The sequence below is a fragment of the Chiloscyllium plagiosum genome, unplaced genomic scaffold, assembly GCF_037043375.1.
Source record: "Chiloscyllium plagiosum isolate Xiang-an unplaced genomic scaffold, Cpla_swu_hap1 HiC_scaffold_12, whole genome shotgun sequence".
In the NCBI taxonomy this organism is placed as follows: Eukaryota; Metazoa; Chordata; class Chondrichthyes; order Orectolobiformes; family Hemiscylliidae; genus Chiloscyllium; species Chiloscyllium plagiosum.
In genome coordinates, this window is record NW_028270150.1 from 57,232,636 (window position 1) to 57,253,336 (window position 20,701).

At 40.6% G+C, this 20,701-nt stretch overlaps 1 protein-coding gene across 5 annotated transcripts in view; it reads right to left on the reverse strand.

Moving 5' to 3' along the window:
- The window catches only part of epha6 (eph receptor A6), a 687,522-nt gene that overhangs the window by 15,443 nt on the left and 651,378 nt on the right, over window positions 1-20,701 (reverse strand). For 3 of the 5 annotated variants that reach the window (XM_043700795.2, XM_087992858.1, XM_087992855.1), the window contains one exon: window positions 7,244-7,437. In XM_043700795.2, the coding sequence (XP_043556730.1) occupies window positions 7,244-7,437 (194 nt within the window). Of the gene's footprint in view, window positions 1-7,162; window positions 7,438-20,701 lie in introns of all 5 variants that reach the window. The other 2 variants (XM_087992857.1, XM_087992856.1) reach the window with 2 other exon arrangements.

The window sequence follows — 20,701 nt, forward strand, 5'->3', positions numbered from 1 at the left end:
TAGTACTTTATTGAATATCTTTTGGAAATTCAAGTATATTGTAGCTAATGACTCCCCTTTATCTATCCTGCTTATTACCTCCTCAAAGGATTCTAATAAATGTATCAGGCCTGATTTCCCCTTCATGAAGCCAATATGATTCTGCTTGATTATATTATGAGTTTTTAAATGCTCCACTATTACATCCTTTAAAATAGACACTAACATTTTCCCAATAACAGATATTAAACTAACTGGGTTTTTAAAAAAAAACTATTTAGAGGGTTTCCCAAGATGGAGGTGCTCCCTCACTCTTTACCTTCAATTCTATCCATTCATTAATGCTTCAGGGCATCCTATTAGCTCTCCCACTTTGAAAGCTTGTCTGTTATCCTGATTTGGATGGCAAAGGTGTCCTCTGGCCACTAATCAGGGAATCCAAGAAACCTCAACATGGAGTGGCTGCTCCCCACACAGTTAAACGCTTGTACTTCCAAATAAATCTATGAGACTATAATCTGGTGTTGTGTGATTTTTTAACTTTTATTATAAATCCTGTGCCCTATGATCCTGCCCCACTAGCTACTTGATGAAGGAGCAGAGCTCCAAAAGCTAGTACTTCCAAATAAACTCTATCCTGGTGTTGTGTGATTTTTAACTTTGCCCACCCCAGTCCAATACCAGCACTTCCACATCATGTCTATCAGACCCTTGACATTGAGATCCACATCCCTTCCTAATATCTTGCCACTGGTGACAAACAGCAGCATTGGTGATTACCAACACAAGATAGTCACCAAGAAATCAGAAGAACCATTTTTACTCAGACAGTGTGGACAATGGGGAAATAAACTGTAAGAAAAAAATTACTTAAAGCCATGATTTTCAGGAACACAACTATAACTTTAAATGAAGACTTACTGTAACTGCAACTGCAACTGCTAATGTAGTTATCCTGGAGAACATTAATGTCCATCTAGGTCAAGGTGTTGTAAGTATCAACTGAGTTAGTGATTATACCAGGTATAAACAGATAAATCTGTTTTTTTTAAACCGTATCTTCTAATTATACCAGGCTTCATTGGATTTTAAAGAACATAATGGTCTAAATTGAAGGGTATAAAATGACATGTTTTCTTCTTGATAGCGTATATTCGGCCTGAATAGATAAGCTATCTACAATCAGAATGGCATACACTTTAATTTAAAGATCCCTCCTTTATCTCAACTTCTAATGTTATTAATATTTGCTGAAGTCTAGATCCTAGGAATCTAGATATTACTCTCAAGCGATATGTGTACACCCAGATATAAGGAAACTATTTAATCATTTGGTGCCTCATGTTCCATGTCTCATGCATGCACTTTCGAGCATGGGTTATTGGATACTGCCTACCATTTCTCCCCTGTCCAAAGCATTGAGGTGAATTCTCCCTCTGAAACCCTCACTGAAATTACCTAACTTGAACCTCTGCAATTCTTTGTTTTAATTAGGTAGAAATGGACAACTTGCTGCCACCCTTCAGAATGCAGTTAAGGGTTAACCTCATTAGTGTGGGTCAGAAATCACACATTGACTGGACAAATTACGTTTTTACAACAATCCAGGATTCTACTGGTATTAGATTTCATTGGCAGATTTTTATCCAAACTAAATTCAAATCCCTAAACTGTCATGGTGGAATCTGAACCAGCATTCATTTAGGTTTTATAATCCACTACACTACACTACCATAATTTTTTTGTGTCATTATGATCAATACGTCAAGCCAACTCATCAGTATCTACATCAAATGTCTACATCTCTCTCTTTGATCAATCTAATTGCTTTGAAAATCTTCAAAAACCTTGACTCACAAAAAATCTGAGTTTTGAAATTTCCAGTGGATATCACCTCAACAGATGTTTGGGAAAGAGTTTTCCAGATTTTCTCTATCTTTACATGAATAAGTACTTTTGAATGTCCCCCAAATGATTTTGTTCTGGAATGCTCCTTTTTCTGAATTCTCCCACGAGGTAATAATGTCTATCTACCCTATTAAATCCATTTATCATCCGAATCACTTCAATTACAATATTCATTAATATTCTACATGCAAGGAATGCAAACCTCATCTATGTAATTCATACCTCACAGTTTAGCCTTTCAGCCCTGCTAACATTCTGCTGAATTTGTGATGTAGTCATTCTAGGGCCTTTCTGTGAGGTAATGCCCAGAATTGAATGGACTACTCCAGATAAGGTATAACGAAAGCCCTGCAAAGGTGTAATATGACTTACATCCCTTTGCATTCCAGTCCACTTGAAATATTGTTAACAATGTATTAACCTATTAAATTATTTTTCTTAATTGTTTACTAGCTTTTAGGAATTTGTGTACATGGACCCTAAGCCTCCTTTTCAGTCCACATGTTCTAGATTCTCATAATGGAGAATGAACTGATCAATCAAATCATGGGGAAACACTCAACCACTACGGCATCAAGATTATAAATCAGCTCGTAAAATATAATTGGATCCTTCAATTTTTCTAACCTTGTATTCACTACTTGTCTCCCACTCGCTCTTCTTTCTGTCAGTTATGGTTTTACTTTTTTCTAACTCACCATTTTCCAGAAAAGAAAGTGAAGGGAGTTATTTAGTAAATGATGACGATGATCATGAAGTGTCCCAGCAAGTTGACCATTTCCACCAAACTGTGACAAAGAGTTGCTGAAGTTCAAGCAACCTAATTTCAGCCCGGGTTTTAGAGAGAAAATTCACCTCTGTGCTTTACATCCATGATTCTTCTGACACTTTATGTCAATTTCAGAATGTCCAATTTGCAGATTCTAGCTACCTCTTCTTCACCACCCATGTGCAAACTAATTACATGTCCATTCCTCATCAGAATGATCTCAGGGCTCTCTGCTTCTTCCTGGATAAAAGGCCTGAATCGTTAACAATCCACTGCCACCTTCCTCTGCCTGGCTGAGCTCATCCTCACATTGAACAACTTCTCCTTAAACTCCTCTCAGTTCCTTCATCTCCAATACATCTATTCTAACAATGTCAGTTTCTACAAGGGGGCCTCCCAAATATCCACCTTCTTCCTCGACTGAGAATTCCCAATCACTGTGGTTGGCTGGGCCCTCAGTTGAGTCTGACCCATCTCCTGCACTTTGGCCCTTACTCACCCCCTTTATTCCCTCCCACAAGGATGAGAGTGTCTCCCTGATACGCACTCACCATTCCACTAGCATCCAGATCCACAGGATCATTAGCTGCCATTTCTGTCTTCTCTTGCAGGATGCCATCACAAGTGACACATTCCCCTCTCCTCCCTTGTCAGCCTTCCAAAAGGACTGTTCCCTCCAGGACACTTTGGGTCATTTCTCCTTCACTTCCAACATGTCCCCACACCCACACGGCACCTTCCACTGCAATTACAGAAAGTGTAACACCTGCCCATTTATTTCCTCCCTCCTCACTATCCAAGGCCCCAGACACACCTTCCAGGTGAACAAAAACTTACCTGTAGTTCACTCAATCTAGCCTACTGTATTTACTACTCACATTGGGGTGACAAAATGGAGACTGGTGATTGCTTTGCAGAACATTTATGTTCTGCCTGCAAAAATGACCCTGAGCTTCTTGTTGCACTTCAACAAAGCACCATGTTGCCTGGCAACATCTCTGTCTCAGGCTTGTTGCGGTGCTCCAGAAAAGCTCAGCGCAAGTTGGAAGAACAGTATCTTATTTTCTACTTGGGCACCCTACAGCCTTCAGGACTCAATATTGAGTTCAATAATTTTAGAGTCTGAACACCTTCTCCCGTGTCCTTACTCCATCCCCACATACTAGGCCTTGTCATCACATGGACTGTTACCACAACCAACTTTTAATCATCTACTAATAATCCCCATTAGTAGCTATTGATTCCTCCCAGACTGACCTTTACCCATTCCTTTGTCTGGTTTTCTCTGTCATTCTCTGGGTTCCATTTCCACCTACCATATACCTCTCCCCTTTCCCCTACCATATCTTCAGCATATATATCAACCCTTTCCTAGCTATAGTCAGTACTGAAGAAGGGTCACTGAACCCGAAACATTAACTCTGCTTTCTCCCCACAGATGCTGCCAGACCTGCGTAATTTCTCCATCAAATTCTGTTTGTATTGGAGTAGTACAAACCTGGAAGTGATGCGTTAACCTTGAGTGACATCAGCTGCTTGAGAAGGAAGAGCAAGCTATAGTGTATGGTTTGAAGGTCCAAAACTAAAAACTAAAGAGTTGTTAAGGATACAAACTATTTGAATTAGCTGATACAGCATTTGGAAAGTGGGGCAGTATCACTGGTAAGGGGCTTCTGGTGATGGCCACAAACAATGGGCTTAGTCTTCTCAATTTGGAGCTAGATACAATTATGACTTATTTGGCTGTAATTAGAAAAACTCATTCAGTGCATTTTGTAAACCATCATGTTGACAGAGCACATATTTCAGACTACAATATGGAATTTATGGGAATAAGGCATTTTGCAGTGTGTGTCCTCTAACTGTCATCATTTTTGTGCTACGATTGTGAGCTGATAACAGTATGACACCTTCAGCAGGGTACCGGGACCTCTGTAAACTCAGTTGATCCCCTTAACCAATTAAATTTAAGGACAGAAGCAGAAATAAAGTGTACAACAGAGAAGGAAATAGATACATTGGAGTGTGGTCAGATAGAGTTTCACTTTACTAGGAAGAACCTAAATCTGCCTGCAGAGCAACTGATTGCTGTTAGGAAAGTAGAAACAAGAGAGTTGATATTACTTTCTGCCTGTAACAGCATGGCTCCTCAGTAACAAGGGAAAAGCAATGCAGAACTTTACTTTCATTAAGACTTTAAAGTACTTCCTGAAACTATAATAGCAAGGCCAATGGAACCCTTAAACTGCAATACACTGAGTAGTTCTACATTAAACTTTGCTTTCCATTGTCACCTCTCAAGCTCACCATGGTGTCAGTGACCTAAACACTAAGTGGAGATAAACGTTGTGGCAACTTGTTGACATCACAGATCAAAAACAAAATTTTGAGAAGGGGAAAATGTTACAATGGGGATTCCAAATTCTTTTCCAGCATCCTGATAATTAATAAACTTATTTCTACCATCCCAAATGACTGAGGTGAGGGTCACCATCTGAGTGTTTTGTGAGCCAGGCTCGTGGTTATTGCAGAATGAAAATGATTACCACAGGGGATGACTGAGGCACAATTGCAGCTTTTAAGATAAGATGAAATAAACAATTAAAAGAGAGCAGATAACAGGGCCACGGTGACATAGAGAAGCAGTGAGATCAGTTTTAAGCTGTTCTAGCAAAGAGCTAGCACATATATATTGAATGAGATGACCTCCTTTCTATGCTATATATGTTATAGTGAAACTGAAAGTAAATTTTTAAAAAACAGATATTTCATAACATGGCATGGGACAGACTCTACGTTAGCCATGGCAGTAATCCAAAACAGAAGGGGCCAATTTGTACTTTTTATCATGAATTTGTCAACATAAGTATAAAGAAGGCTTTCCTGATTTGTCAGCAAAGGGCAAAGAGTAAATCCTTGTCCAATCAGGGATACAGTGAAACAGAACACTCCAATTAGAGTCATCGAGTCATAGAGATGTACAACCCGTCCATGCCGACCAGATATCCCAACCCAATCAAGTCCCACCTGCCAGCACCCGGCCCATATCCCTCCAAACCCTTCCTATTCATATATCCATCCAAATGCCTCTTAAATGTTGCAATTGTACCAGCTTCCACCACTTCCTCTGGCAGCTCATTCCATACACGTACCACCCTCTGCGAGAAAACGTTGAACCTTAGGTCTCTTTTATACCTTTCCCCTCTCATCCTAAACCTATGCCCTCTAGTTCTGGACTCCCTGATTCCAGGGAAAAGACTTTATCTATTTACCCTCTCCATGCCCCTCCTGATTTTGTAAACCTCTATAAGGTCAACCCTCAGCCTCCGACGCTCCAGAGAAAACAGCTCCAGCCTGTTCAGCTTTTCCCCATAGCTCAGATCCTCCAACCCTGGTAATATTCTTGTAAATCTTTTCTGAACCCTTTCAAGTTTCACAACATCTTTCCGATAGGAAGGACACCAGAATTGCATGCAATATTCCCACAGTGGCCTAACCAATGTCCTGTACAGCCTCAACATGACCTCCCAACTCCTGTACTCAATACTCCGACCAATAAAAGAAAGCGTACCAAACGCCTTCTTCACTATCCTATCTACCTGCGACTCCACTTTCAAGGAGCTATGAACCTGCACTCCAAGGTCTCTTTGTTCAGCAACACTCCCTAGGACCTTACCATTAAGTGTATAAGTCCTGCTAAGATTTGCTTTCCCAAAATGCAGCACCTTGCATTTATCTGACTTAAACTCCTTCTGCCACTTCTCAGCCCATTGGCCCATCTGGTCAAGATCCTGTTGTAATCTGAGGTACCCCTTTTTGCTGACCACTACACCTCAAATTTTGGTGTCATCTGCAAACTTACTAACTGTACCTCTTATGCTCACATCCAAATCATTTATGTAAATGGCAAAAAGTAGAGGACCCAGCACCGATCCTTGTAACACTCCACTGGTCACAGGCCTCCAGTCTGAAAAACAACCCTCCACTACCACCCTCTGTCTTCTACCATTGAGCCAGTTCTGTATCCAAATGGCTAGTTCTCCCTGTATTCCGTGAGATCTAACCTTGCTAATCAGACTCCCATGGGAAACCTTGTCGAATGCCTTACTGAAGTCCATATAGATCATGTCTATCGCTCTGCCCTCATTAATCCTCTTTGTTCCTTCCGATGTCTCCTGAACAGTAAAATATAACTGTACAGATGAATGCTACCCTACTTATTTTCTGCATAACCCGTTTGGGGATGCCATGATATACATCTGGAGCAGATGGGCCTCCTGGCTCAGATGTAGGGACATTACCATTGCAGCACAAGAACCGCTTATGAGTCCTGCCATATAATTAGTCAGTTAAGTATTTACAGGTCATTATAAATATAGCTGTTGAGGACAATGTTCTTTCTTACATTTTGACCCCATTTTTGGAGAAATTTACATTTGATGTTGTGACATGCGGTTTTATGAAAATAATTCATAATTCCACACACATCATGTTAAAAGCTCTTACTTTTAAAACATAAAGAAATAGTGCAATCCTACATGATAGATTCAGAGTTGCCCAGAGGAATTTATCTTCAGGTGTACCCACCCATGCACCTCTTCCACTAGGTTCTGAAGGCTGCTTGGATTGCGAATCACTTTGTCCAAGAAACTAACAATTTCTGTGAACTTTGGCCTGTGATTTCGTTCCTTCTGCCAACAATGGAGCATGAGCTGATGAAGAGTGCCAGGGCAGCCCATTGGAGAAGGGAGTCGATAACCCTCTTCTATTGATAAAATAACCTAGAAGGAGCCAACATGGAAATAAGAGAATGTTACTTCAGAGTTGTAGTTCTATTACATGTCCATTTAATTTTAATAAACACTGAGAGCAAAACAAAGATAATTTGTTTTCATTGCCATATACATTGGAAGCTTTAAAACTGTTTGTACAGAGTTGGGTGATACTTGCTAACCTGAAAAAAAAACTAGACAAGTCTCAAACATAGACACAGATGCTGTGGTTGGGGGGGTGGGGGGTGGGGAGAGAAGAAGGGTGTCTCGCGAATACGTCAGATAAAGGATCTGCAATTCATAATGTCCAAAGAGTTTTTTGAAAGGCAGAGACCGTGGGTGTTTAATTGTTGTCTTGTATCCTCAGCAGTTGCACATACCTTTCAATAGTGAATGGATATTTCTCTAATTTGCTATATCAGCAGATGCTGTCTTAGACAAGTAAAAGCAGGGAGATGTAAAGAGAAAGAAGAGAAAGGCTCCTAGTTCTTCTATTACAAAACAATCATTCTCCTCAATGCTCTGCAAAAAAGCAGTTCACTGAAATGTAGTTCACTTGTGTATTCTTGCATCTGGCTTTACTGTTTTCCAAAATGGATAACTGCAGGTGAATCTTTCATTCCAATAGCTGAAACTTCCAGAGAAGTTTAAATTAAACATTTCAATTTAGACTGGATCTGGTTTATTGATAGTTTTATAAAGTCTGGATCAAATCTGGTCAGGTGATCACTGTGATCATCTTAAATCAGCGTTTTTCATTTTTAGTTGAAAAGGACAGTGTCCATGAAAGGTCTGACGTATGAAAATCAAAGTTGTCAAAATTGATAGTCTATTTTTTACCGCTGTCATAACGTCTCAACTATAAAAAAGGAACACAAATAATGTTTTTCTTTTCTTTATGGTATTTACCTATGAAGTTGATATGAAATATTAAAAATCAGAAGGACAATACACACTTCACATTCTCTTTCTCCTCACCTGTGTCCAGAAATTTCCATTTTAATAATACAGTCTGCAACCCTCTCCCCCGAGGACTTTCTCCAGTCCTTCTTATAATGGAGAATAAATGTTGGTCTAGCCAACAATGCAAATATACCTTATGAATAAAAAAAACCTCCTGTTTCAGAAATAGATGATGGACCTGTTCTTGGGTTGTGATACATTTTTATAACTCTTCACTGACCATCTTTATAATCTGTGTATCAGATACAGACACTTGTACCAATTTGATTTCAGGGAAGTCAGGAGTGATATGAGGTTTATTTCTATAAGGTATAGGGATCTGCATCCCACACCTCATCCTCATTAACCTTTATATCAAACCAATGGGAATGATTGAGAATTGAAAGTTGGTTTAGTTAATTTTAACTTTTTGTGGGTAATTTTATTTTTACCACTGTAGTGATTGTAATGAGGTCAACCAGCTGTTAATCTGGTCCAATCAGGGAGCCCTGCCTGACCGATATAAACAGGAGTGTCAGAGGTTTTGTTCACGCTAAGAGTTGGCTCTGAGGAAACTGGATCAGTGTCAAGGACTCTAAATAAAAGGTGGCTTGGTGATGGGGTACTGGCTTCTGTGGAGTTATTTCAGTGGCAATGAGGGAAAAGCACACTCCTGAAGAAATTTGCTTGCAACAGTCATCTTTGAGTTGGAGTAAGCATTTCTGGTTTCATGCTGTTATTTGGGAAACTTGATTTGTTCGATCCTACCATTGAAGACTGAGGTCAGTATGTGGAAAGAATGTATTATTTCTTCTGGACAAACAGCACTGGGGCAGATGAAAAACAATGATTAATTCTACCGGCAGCTTGTGGATCTGTAGTTTTTTCGGTTATTAGGAGCCCAACTTTCCCTGAGGCAACAAATTCTAAAATCTTTCAAGAGTTGATGGATTTAGTTCAGGAATATTACGATCTCAAACTTCCTCTAATTCTGAGATGCTATCAGTTTTCGAGTACCAAAGGATTTTTGACTACATTAAAACGACTGGCAGAAGCATGTGACTTTAGCTTAACCGTTAATGAGATGCTGAGAGACTGTTTGGAATGTGGGATTAATGATGTAATCATGCAAAAGCACCTATTAGCTAAAGCCCAACTACACTTCAAACAGGCATTATTATTGGAAAATGCAGCAAGTGGAGCACATGAGTACAGAGTATTCCGATGGAAATGGACATCCTTGTTTAACTGAGCTTGGGGAACACCATTTGTGTGAAGGCAATTGCATTGCCACACTCAGGACATATGCTGAACAGTCGGACTCAAGGTCAGCCCACAGTAAAACCACAAAACAAATCCAAATCAAAGCTAAACAGTTAAAGTTTTCTTCAGGATCCAAGATGGTAAGCCATTGTAGTTGCTGTCAGTATGCAGACTCGAGACAGCAAAATAGTCGCACTCGACCTCAATTGAGTAAGACACCTCATAGGCTAGTATCCAGGAGAGTGCACACCCTGGAAAGCCCATCTACAGTGTGTAGGATGGTTCGATACATGTGGAAATGTGTGTTGATATATGAGCCCCATGTCTTCTGGGGCAACATGAAACTTAAAGATTTAATTACGGGGATCCAAGATGGCGGCGACCCAGCAAGTCTGAGTCTACAGTGCTCCTCATCTTTGTGGGTAAAGTGGGTCACCCGCCCCCACCACACTAACCAAATCATTTAAAATAGTTTTTACTTAATGTAATTAGTTGCTTAGTATTGAATTTAAACAATTTAATCTCCAGTAAAAATGACTAAAGGGAAGGGAGCCCGCAGCTCTCAGCAAGCAGGAACCCCTCCCCCACCCTCTCTGGCTGCAGCAGAGGTGTCCGCAGCCGCCCCAGGGGACTTACCTACGGTGGCGAGCCTTGTGGAAATAATCTCCAAACTCGATGCGAAGATCGACGCTTTCATTGAAGAGTCCTGAAGCCGATAGGACTCACTCTTGGCCGCGCTGCAAAAGCACGACCGAGACATCAAGGAAACTGAGCGCTGAGTCAGAGGGGCAGAGCTAAAGGTCATGACCTCCGAAACTACAGCAGAATCGGCCTTGGATCGGGTCCGGACTCTCGAACAGCGAGTCCGGACCTTAGAGAATCACATTGATGACCTCGAAAATCGAGGTCATCGAAAAAATATTAGTTTGCTGGGCCTTCCCGAACGGGAAGAGGAAGGCCAGCTTACAGTGTTCCTTGAACAGTGGCTTCCACAACTTTTAAATCTGGAGGCTGGATCAGGCCAGGTAAGGGTGGAATGGGCCTACCGGGTTGCAATATGCGGACCCGGCTCGAACCAGTGCCCCTACCTGGTCCTGTTCTGACTGCAGAGCTATAAGGAGAGGCAGATACTCTTAAAAGCCTCCAGAAATCTTGAAAAAGATCCCCTAGCCATGATCTATAAAGGATCCAAGATCATGTTATTCCAGGACTTTTCCCCAGCTCTGGTCCAAAAGAGGAAGGCATTTGATGAAGTGAAGAAGTGTTTAAGGGACTTAAATATTCAGTACTCCTTACGCTATCCAGCAACGCTACGCTTTAAACATGAAGGGTCTGTGTATAACTTCGATTGCCAGAAATGGCCAAGGGATTTTGGGACTCTCTGAGATAAATTGTAAGAGTTAATTGATGCTGTTTTGCTTTCCCCCACTCTGGTTTACGTCCCTTTTTTTATAGATATTAATCCCTTTTTTTACCTTACTGTTTAATATTATCTTGGGGGGTGGGGGGTGGGGAGAGGGATTTATTTATTTGTTCTCTACTTAACGATTTTCTCCCCTTTTTTTTTATATATATATATTATGTATAGGCTGGGTGGTCTAGTTAATGTTGGTGGGGGGAGGTGGTTACCTTATCCTATTTTATCTCTGTCTTTAGGAGCGGGGTTGTTTTCCCTTGTTATTTTGTATTATTATATTTAATTATTACTTGTTGAGGCTGTAATCTTATAGTTATATATGTTTATACATGGTATTAACATTACCAAATATATCCAGGCGTTGGTGTGGGTGGGGGGGGGGGGGGGGGGGGGTGGGGGTAGGGTGCTCACTGTTAACTCTAGCTCTGTAGTATATTTAAATTTTCTTCATCCTATTGAGGAGCGCCTGAGTCAAGGGTGGGGCACTGGTTGGGAGAGGATACGATGGACTTTTGGAAAGGAAGTGATACCCCCTGGGAACAAGGGGGGAAATCTCCATTTAAATACGTTTTTTTTTATTCAGAAAGTTTTTTATTATACTGTTGTGAGTGTATTAGAGAGCCTTGATTTTTGTGAATTTTATATGCTCTATGCTCGGGATGTTCTGGATAGGGTTTCCCCTCCCGAGGGGTCACGGATTTGCCCGGATGATTATGGTTGATCAGTCGGTTAAGTGGTGCACCTGGAATGTCAAGGGGAGTAATTCGCCAGTCAAAAGGAAAAAAATATTATCAAACCTCAAGAAAGAAAGGGTTGATGTAGCTTTCCTGTAGGAGACACACTTATTGGATAAAGAACACTTCAAATTACGACAGGGGGGATTTGATCAGGCCTTTTTTTCTTCTTTTAGCTCAAAAAGCAGGGGAGTTGTTATTCTTATTCAGAAGAATTTCCCTCTCAAAATCCTAAATCAGATAAAAGACAAATCTGGATGATATAGAACATAGAACATAGAAAAATACAGCGCAGTACAGGCCCTTTGGCCCTCGATGTTGCACCGATCCAAGCCCACCTAACCTACACTAGCCCACTATCCTCCATATGCCAATCCAATGCCCGTTTAAATGCCCATAAGGAGGGAGAGTCCACCACTGCTACTGGCAGGGCATTCCATGAACTCACGACTCGCTGAGTAAAGAATCTCCCCCTAACATCTGTCCTAAACCTACCACCCCTTAATTTAAAGCTATGCCCCCTCGTAATAGCTGACTCCATACGTGGAAAAAGGTTCTCTTGGTCAACCCTATCTAAACCCTTAATCATCTTGTACACCTCTATCAAGTCACCTTAGGGGAACCTTCTTTTCTCCAATGAAAACAGCCCCAAGTGCCTCAGCCTTTCCTCATACGATCTTCCTACCATACAAGGCAACATCCTGGTAAACCTCCTCTGCACCCGTTCCAGTGCCTCCACATCCTTCTGATAGTATGGTGACCAAAACTGCACACAATACTCCAGGTGCGGCCGCACCAGAGTCTTATACAACTGCAACATGACCTCAGGACTCCGGAACTCAATTCCTCTACCAATAAAAGCCAGTACGCCATATGCCTTCTTCACCACACTATATACCTGGGTGGCAACTTTCAAAGATCTGTGTACATGGACACCAAGATCCCTCTGCTCATCCACACTACTAAATATCCGACCACTAGCCCAGTACCCCATCTTTTTGTTACTCTTACCAAAGTGAATCACCTCACACTTACCCACATTGAACTCCATTTGCCACCTTTCTGCCCAGCTCTGCAGCTTATCTATATCCCGCTGTAACCTGACACATCCTTCCTCACTGTCAACAACTCCACTGACTTTCGTATCATCCGCAAATTTGCTCACCCAACCTTCTAACCCCTCCTCCAGGTCATTTATAAAAATGACAAACAGCACTGGTCCCAAAACAGATCCTTGCAGAACACCGCTAGTAACTGCACTCCAAGATGAACCTTTACCATCAACTACTACCCTCTGTCTTCTTCCAGCCAGCCAATTCCTAATCCAAACCTCCAACTCACCCTCAATGCCATACCTCCGTATTTTATGCAGTAGCCTACCATGGGGAACCTTATCAAACGCCTTACTAAAATCCATATACACCACATCTACCGCTTTACCCTCGTCCATCTCCTTAGTCACCTTCTCAAAGAATTCAATAAGGTTTGTGAGGCACGACCTGCCCTTCACAAAACCATGCTGACTATCCTTGATCACATTATTCCTATCCAGATGTTCATAAATCCTATCCCTTACAATTCTCTCTAAGACTTTGCCCACAACAGAAGTGAGACTCACCGGCCTATAGTTACTAGGGTTATCCCTACTCCCCTTCTTGAACAGGGAACCACATTTGCTATCCTCCAGTCTTCTGGCACTATTCCTGTAGACAACAAGGACATAAAAATCTAGGCCAATGGCTCTGCAATCTCCTCCTTTGCTTCCCAGAGAGTCCTAGGATAAATGCCATCAGGCCCAGGGGACTTATCTATTTTCACCCTTTCCAGAATTTCCAACACCTCTTCCCTACATACCTCAAAGCCGTCCATTCTAATTAATTGTGACTCAGTATTCATATCGGCAACAATGTCCTGTTCCTGAGTGAATACTGACGAAAAGTATTCATTCAGTGTCTCCCCAATCTCTTCAGTCTCCACACGCAACTTCCCACTTCTATCCTTGACTGGACCTATTCCTACCCTAGTCATTCTTTTATTCCTGACATACCTATAGAAAGCCTTTGAGTTTTCCCTAATCCTACCAACTAAGGACTTTTCATGTCCCCTCCTTACTGCTCTTAGCTCTTTCTTCAGATCCTTCCTGGCTACCTTATAACTCTCAATCGCCCCAATTGAACCTTCACGCCTCATCTTTACATAGGCCGCCCTCTTCCACTTAACAAGGGATTCCAATTCCTTATTAAACCACGGCTCCCTCACATGACCCTTTCCTCCCTGCCTGACAGGTACATACTTATCAAGGACACTCAATAGTTGCTCCTTGAAAAGCTCCCCATATCAATTGCGCCCTTGCCTTGAAGCCTACTTTTCCAAGCCACGCAGCCCAAGTCGTGCCTCACCGCATCATAATTTCCCCGCCCCCCAGCTATAACTCTTGCCCTGCAGTGCACATTTATCCCTCTCCATCACTAGAGTAAAAGTCAACGAATTGTGGTCACTGTCCCCAAAGTGCTCTGATTAAAGCCTTTATAAATGGAGAGGAATTTGGGGTTTTTAAATTTGTATTGCCCCCCGGCACATCCTTTTAAATTTATAAGGGAAGCCTTCTCAAAATTGATGGCTCTCAGTGCTTGTCATACAATTATAGGGGGAGGCTTTAATTGTATTATAAATCCGGAAATAGATAGGATTCCCAAGAGTACTGCAGGAGTATCTCCCAGATCTCGACGATTGGTGGATTTGAACAAAGAATTAGGACTAGTAGATGTATGGAGATGCCTTCATCCACAGGGCAGAGATTTTTCTTTTTACTCCAATCCACATAAATGTCATACCAGAATCGATATGTTTTTTGCCCCCTCAATTTTTAAAAATTCCATATCATCCTGTAAAATAGGCAGTATAGCAATTTCCAATCACGCTGCTGTATATATGGAAATCAAGGCAAGGAACAATGAGACATCCCCCCAGCATTGGCATATGGACCCCTTCCTGATGAAAGATAGTAAATTTGTAAAGTACTTCTCTCAAGAATTTAAAACTTTTTTAGAAATTAATTCAGGTACAGCTAGCAACCCATCAATGACGTGGGAGACCATCAAAGCTTACGCGCGAGGTTTGATCATCTCATACTCAGCAACCCAGAAAAAATTAAAGGGAGAACAACAGCGCCTGCTCGAAGCTCGCTTAAAAGCGGCTGAAACAGCATACACTGATAGACCTTTTATTATCAAATTGCAAAGGATTACGGCTTTTAGGACAGCTCTAAACACCATGTTTACCCAAAGTGCTAAGAGGGAAATATTATTTGCAAAATAAAGGTTATATGAATTTGCTGATAAACCTGGGAGATACTTAGCATTTCTTGCAAAGAAAAAGAAGGCCCCTCAAACTATCACGTCTATCAAGGAAAGTACGGGTATTTTGACTCATGATCATAAAAGGATTAACGCAATCTTTAGAAAATTTTATTCTGATTTATATAAATCACAGGATTGCGAAGACAGGACTAGGAGGATGCAGTCATTTTTTAAAAACCTGACCTTTCCGGACCTAACTCCGGAACACGTATCAGTCTTAAATGCTCCCCTAACCATCCAAGAAATACTTGATGCAATCAGGCAACTTCAGAGCGGTAAGGCACCTGGCCCAGATGGCTTTCAAGCTGAATGCTATAAAGAATTTACAGGAATATTGGCTGGTCCACTTCTGGACATGTATAACTATTCATACAGTCAGGGCTGTCTCTTGCCTTCGCTGAAAGAGGCGAATATCTCTCTTATCGTCAAACAAGGAAAGGACCCAGAAGATTGTGTGTCATACAGACCAATATCCTTGCTAAATGTAGATTTTAAAATCCTCTCTAAAACGTTAGCATTGAGGCTAGAAAGGGTATTGCCACATATCATAAAGGAGGATCAGACGGGGTTTATTAAGGGCCGTAGATCATCCAATAATGTCAGAAGGGTTTTGAATGTGATTCAAGCCTGCCATCAGGGAAAGATACCAGGAGTAGTAGTCTCATTAGACGCAGAAAAAGCATTCGACAGAGTTGAATGGTCATAGTTGTTTTACACATTGGAAAGGTGTTTACCAAATTGGTCTCAACATTATATAGTAATCCCAAAGCAGTTGTGGTTACCAATGGATTAGGCTCCGATAGCTTTAGTGTGGATAGGGGTTGCCGTCAGGGATGTCCTCTTTCGCCATTGCTATTTACGCTAATAATTGAGCCACTAGCAGAAGCTATACGGGCTGACCCTAATATAATGGCCCTGAGGATTGGTACAGGTAAACATAAGATTACTTTTATGCAGATGATGTTCTTCTATTTCTCAGTAATCCTTTGATGTCCGTGCCTTCCTTAATCCAAGTTATTAATACATTTAGTGTATTTTCAGGCTATAAAATTAATTTCTCAAAATTGGAGGCTATGCCAATGGGTGGCCTTGCTAGTATATCCCACTTATTGGACGGATCCCACTTTCCCTTCGGTGGTCCCTGGAGGGTTTCTTATATCTAGGCATTTTTATTACCCCAGTATTTGGTCAGTTATACAAGGCTAACTTTGTGCATTTACTGGAAAGGATAAGATAGGACCTCCAGTTATAGGGACATCTTCCAATTTCCTGGCTAGGTAGAATAGCACTAATTAAAATGAATGTCCTGCCCCGTCTCCTATACCCTATGAGAATGCTTCCGGTGATGCTGCCGAGGCTGGCACTACGTAAATTATATGGCTGGTTGGGTTCCTTTACGTGGAATCATAGACGGCCCCTCATTAAGCTGAAGAAGCTACAGCTTCCACAGACAAGGGGAGGATTGGACTTCCCAGATTTTAGGAAATATCAGTTAAGTTCCCTATTAAGTTACATAACTGATTGGGTCTTGTCTGATCCACAATCAATCTGGCTGGACATCGAGGCTTCTCAAGTAAAATGCCCACTTATTAACCTTTTATTTTCAGACAAGAGGAAAATCATTACGATTCACTGTAAAAACCCTATAATACCAAACACAATTAAAGCTTGGAATATAATGCGGCAAAATGAGGGCAACTTACATAAAACATCCCCAATGCTCCGATAGTGGGAGCATGGGGATTTCAACCAGGGCTTACAGATGCCACTTTCAAACTCTGGAGATCCAGGGGTATCTCATGTTTAGGGGATCTGTTTAAAGAAGGGGTCCTGATGTCTTTTGAACAGCTGCGTCAGAAATTTGGATTACCTAATGGAGACCTCTTTCGATACTTCCAAATTCGAGATTACATACAGAAAAAGATTACATTATTAGATAGTCTTTATAAATCAGATAGAGAATGTAGAGTGCTACGACCAATGGGGGTATCTTCCGTCAATATTATTTATCATTTATTACATGATGAAGTATCGGGAGGTATGAACAATCTGCTTAAAACATGGGATCAGGATTTGGGACTACAAATCTCTATAGAAACGTGGAATGACATTTGGGAAAACACCAGAAGAATCACCATCTGCAACAGAACTCAGGCTATCCAGCTGAAGATACTTCATAGAGCCCATATAGCACCGGATTGATTGGCAAAATTTAAGGCAGGAGCATCTCCAATGTGTCCCAAATGTAAATTAGAGGTGGGCACTCTTGTACATTGCTTATGGACCTGTCATAAGATCCGTAGATATTGGACTAAAGTAGCAAGTGCTCTGACAGAAATCTTAGGAGCGGAAATTAGAGTGGACCCTGTATCTCTCCTTTTGGGCTTTTTGAACTTACCCTCCCTGGATATGCACGGGAAGAGAATATTTTGGTAAACTGGGTGGCTGAGGGCCCCCCTGGACTTTCAAATTGGCACAGATTAATTATGGAATGTATTCCCCTTGACTTCCTTACAAATATGGTGCATCGAAAGACCGCATTATTCCATAAAATATGGCAGCCCTTCTTTAATTATATAAATACAGATTTTTCGGCTATCCTAACAAGGGCTTTTATTTAATTGAGATGGCGAACCTGGCTGGTGCGGGAGAGGAATCCCGCACGAATACGGGTTTTGTTACGATTTGATGTTAACACATTCCGAGCATGTATCTCACGACCCAATTTCTGTGTTATCCGTTGGTTGTTTTTTTTTTCTCTTATTTGAATAATGTAAGAGGCTTAATTATACACTCTGGTTAGTTGTAGGTTAGATTAGTAGTTAGTTGAGTTTTGTTTTTTCTCTCGGTATTTTTCTTTTGTTAAATTTTGGTTATTATTTATTTAAGATTTAATTATATATCAATGTTTATACTTGGGTTTTTTTATTTGTAAACTTGTAAAAATATGTTAAATTTTCAATAAAAATATCTATTAAAAAAAGATTTAATTAGATTACTCAAAATCTCAGTTTCTCTGTTTGACTAACTCAGATTAATAGGATGTGCCCATCAGGTTTCTGTACTTAACAAGGAACGATTGTTTATTGCAAACAAATCAGTTCTAACCACAGGCAAATAAATATAACATACCAACTTCTAACTCTTTAGCTTAAACTCTACCCCATCTTAAATTGTGACATGCACATGGAGATGACGCAAACAAAAAATGTATTATGGTGGAGGATAGAAAAAAGAGCAACATGTTTCATCAGCACCAATACACAGGATTCTGTGTCTGCTTTGGCTTCTTCTGGGTTCTTCTCATCTCCATTGAACTACTTCTTTCCAAGTCCTTTCTTTAGTGAAGACAAAGGGCAGCTGGGACATTAATTGTTCCACCTCTCAATCACTGGTTATAGATAGCAGTTTACAGAAACGAATGATAGAGAAGAGCTTGCTATCTTCCCATTCATTGCTACCTTTCTACCAGGAGAGAAAAGATGTTGTCCTTTTAGTGTCTGGAGGCTTTCTGTTGCTGTGATTTGCATAGAGGCTCCTGTGCAAGAGAGTGCTATTGTCATGCTGATTTCTACTCACCTACACAACTGGTTTCTGGTTAAACCTGCTGCAAGAACACACCAACTGAATCAATGAATCAATTATGCCTTCAGCATAAAAACAGAATAAGTTACATGTCAGTTACTCACAACAGTGGAAAAACAGGAAGCTGGTCCATGTGTAACAATAGGAATTGTGAATAGTCATGGAAGAGTATAAGTACACTCATTAACAGCCAAGTGCTCTTCTCATGTCTGTTGCTTAATTGGTCCAGAAATATATGAATGAATGGTAAATTATAACAGTTCCAGTCTGATTGGATACCTCAAGGGCATCAGTTGGATGGTATCCACCATAAAAGAGATCAGTGATTGTGTTTGAATGGTGGAGGGTAGTAGACGATAAGATAAAAAGCAGGGTTACCAAAAATGATAGAGCATATCCCATAATCAAGAACAAAAATAGGAAGTATATAACTCAATTAGACCATATATTGCTGCCTGGATTTATTTATTAAACTTCTACGACTCCTTTGTCTGAGCAAAATTTACTTTCTCAAGCCCAACCTTGTACCAGTAAGTACCTTACAGTTGGGAACACAAAGCAAATAGGCAACTCAGAGATCTTCAGGCTATTGCACATTCCCTTAGTTCATTTCAACCTGTATGGAATAATTCTAGCTTTAATGTTTTGTATAAAACAGAGCATTAGGTGATAGCACCGCATATTCTTCAGGTGGAAACATTTTCTCCATCAAGCCCAAGGCTAAAAGCATAGATGGAGTTGGCAGGAAATGTAATCATAAAATGGATGAAAGCAAAACTGTGGATGCTTGAAATCTGAAATAGAAATGAGAAGTTCTGGAGAAACTCAACAGGTCTGGTAGCATCTATGGAAAGCAATTTGTCTCTTCACAGATGCTGCCAGACCTTCTCCACCATTTTTAAAAAATTAACCATAACATTTGATTCTCTTGATTTTACAGGCCATCTGCAAATGAAATGGCTATTTACCATCTCAATGGTGAAAATATTACCTATTGTTTTAGTTGCGGACCACGACTTCTATCATGAGGAAGAGAGGGAGACCTAAACTATAGATCATAACAGCACAAAAATAAACCAAATTGCCAATGAAGTCTGAGCTGGTGTTTTACTGCATTTACACAACCAGGTGAATCATATTTACTTGCTCAATGACATTGCTGGATTTTAATAGTATCTAGATGGAACACTGGTTTGTATTTAGGAACATCACTGAAATATGCTGGTGAGGTAACACAATGAAAAAAAAACCCTCACTAAAAATAAAATGGCTTTGTAATATTCACTCTTTGATGTTTAAGGGGACAGTATGATACAGTGGTGATAATTTTCAGCCTCACTCCCTGAGGAATAATCTGGTAGAGCAGATAAACTTCCTCATGGAACCCTTTGATTTTTAAGAACACTACAAGAACCTCTGCACCCCACCCACGCTTTGTATCAGACAATGCCGTGGATTTGTTTGCTTCCACTTCAGAGGGCTGGATATCTCCAACAATGTAGGATTCCTCCAGTACAGCTCAAAAGCATCAAGTCAGATTATGTGCACAAATTTCAAAAGTAATATTTGAATTCAGAACTTTGATCCAGAAATAAGAGTTCTGGCATTGAACTACAGGACATCTAATTATATGAAATGAAAATTGTGAACATTAATCCACAAGCTTCTCCATGCTTCCTGAGTGCCAACTACTGCAGACTTCTTTTGATTCATCCCCAAAGGAGCTGTATTGACTCCTGCGTTTGATGGAAATTTACCTCAAGCTGGTTGCCTTTTCCTTTGATGTATTATTATATGTGACCGTCCCATTTTTCTCCTTCCTCCTGTTCTCACATACCAATGTGTTAAGGTTGAAGGATGAGAATTGAAAACATTTTCTTACCCTAAACAGTTGAAGAACATTTTGTAGAGCTTTTCTTAGCAGTTGAGCTGAAACAAATGACTCTGCCCTTCTGTCATAATGAGCAAAAGTT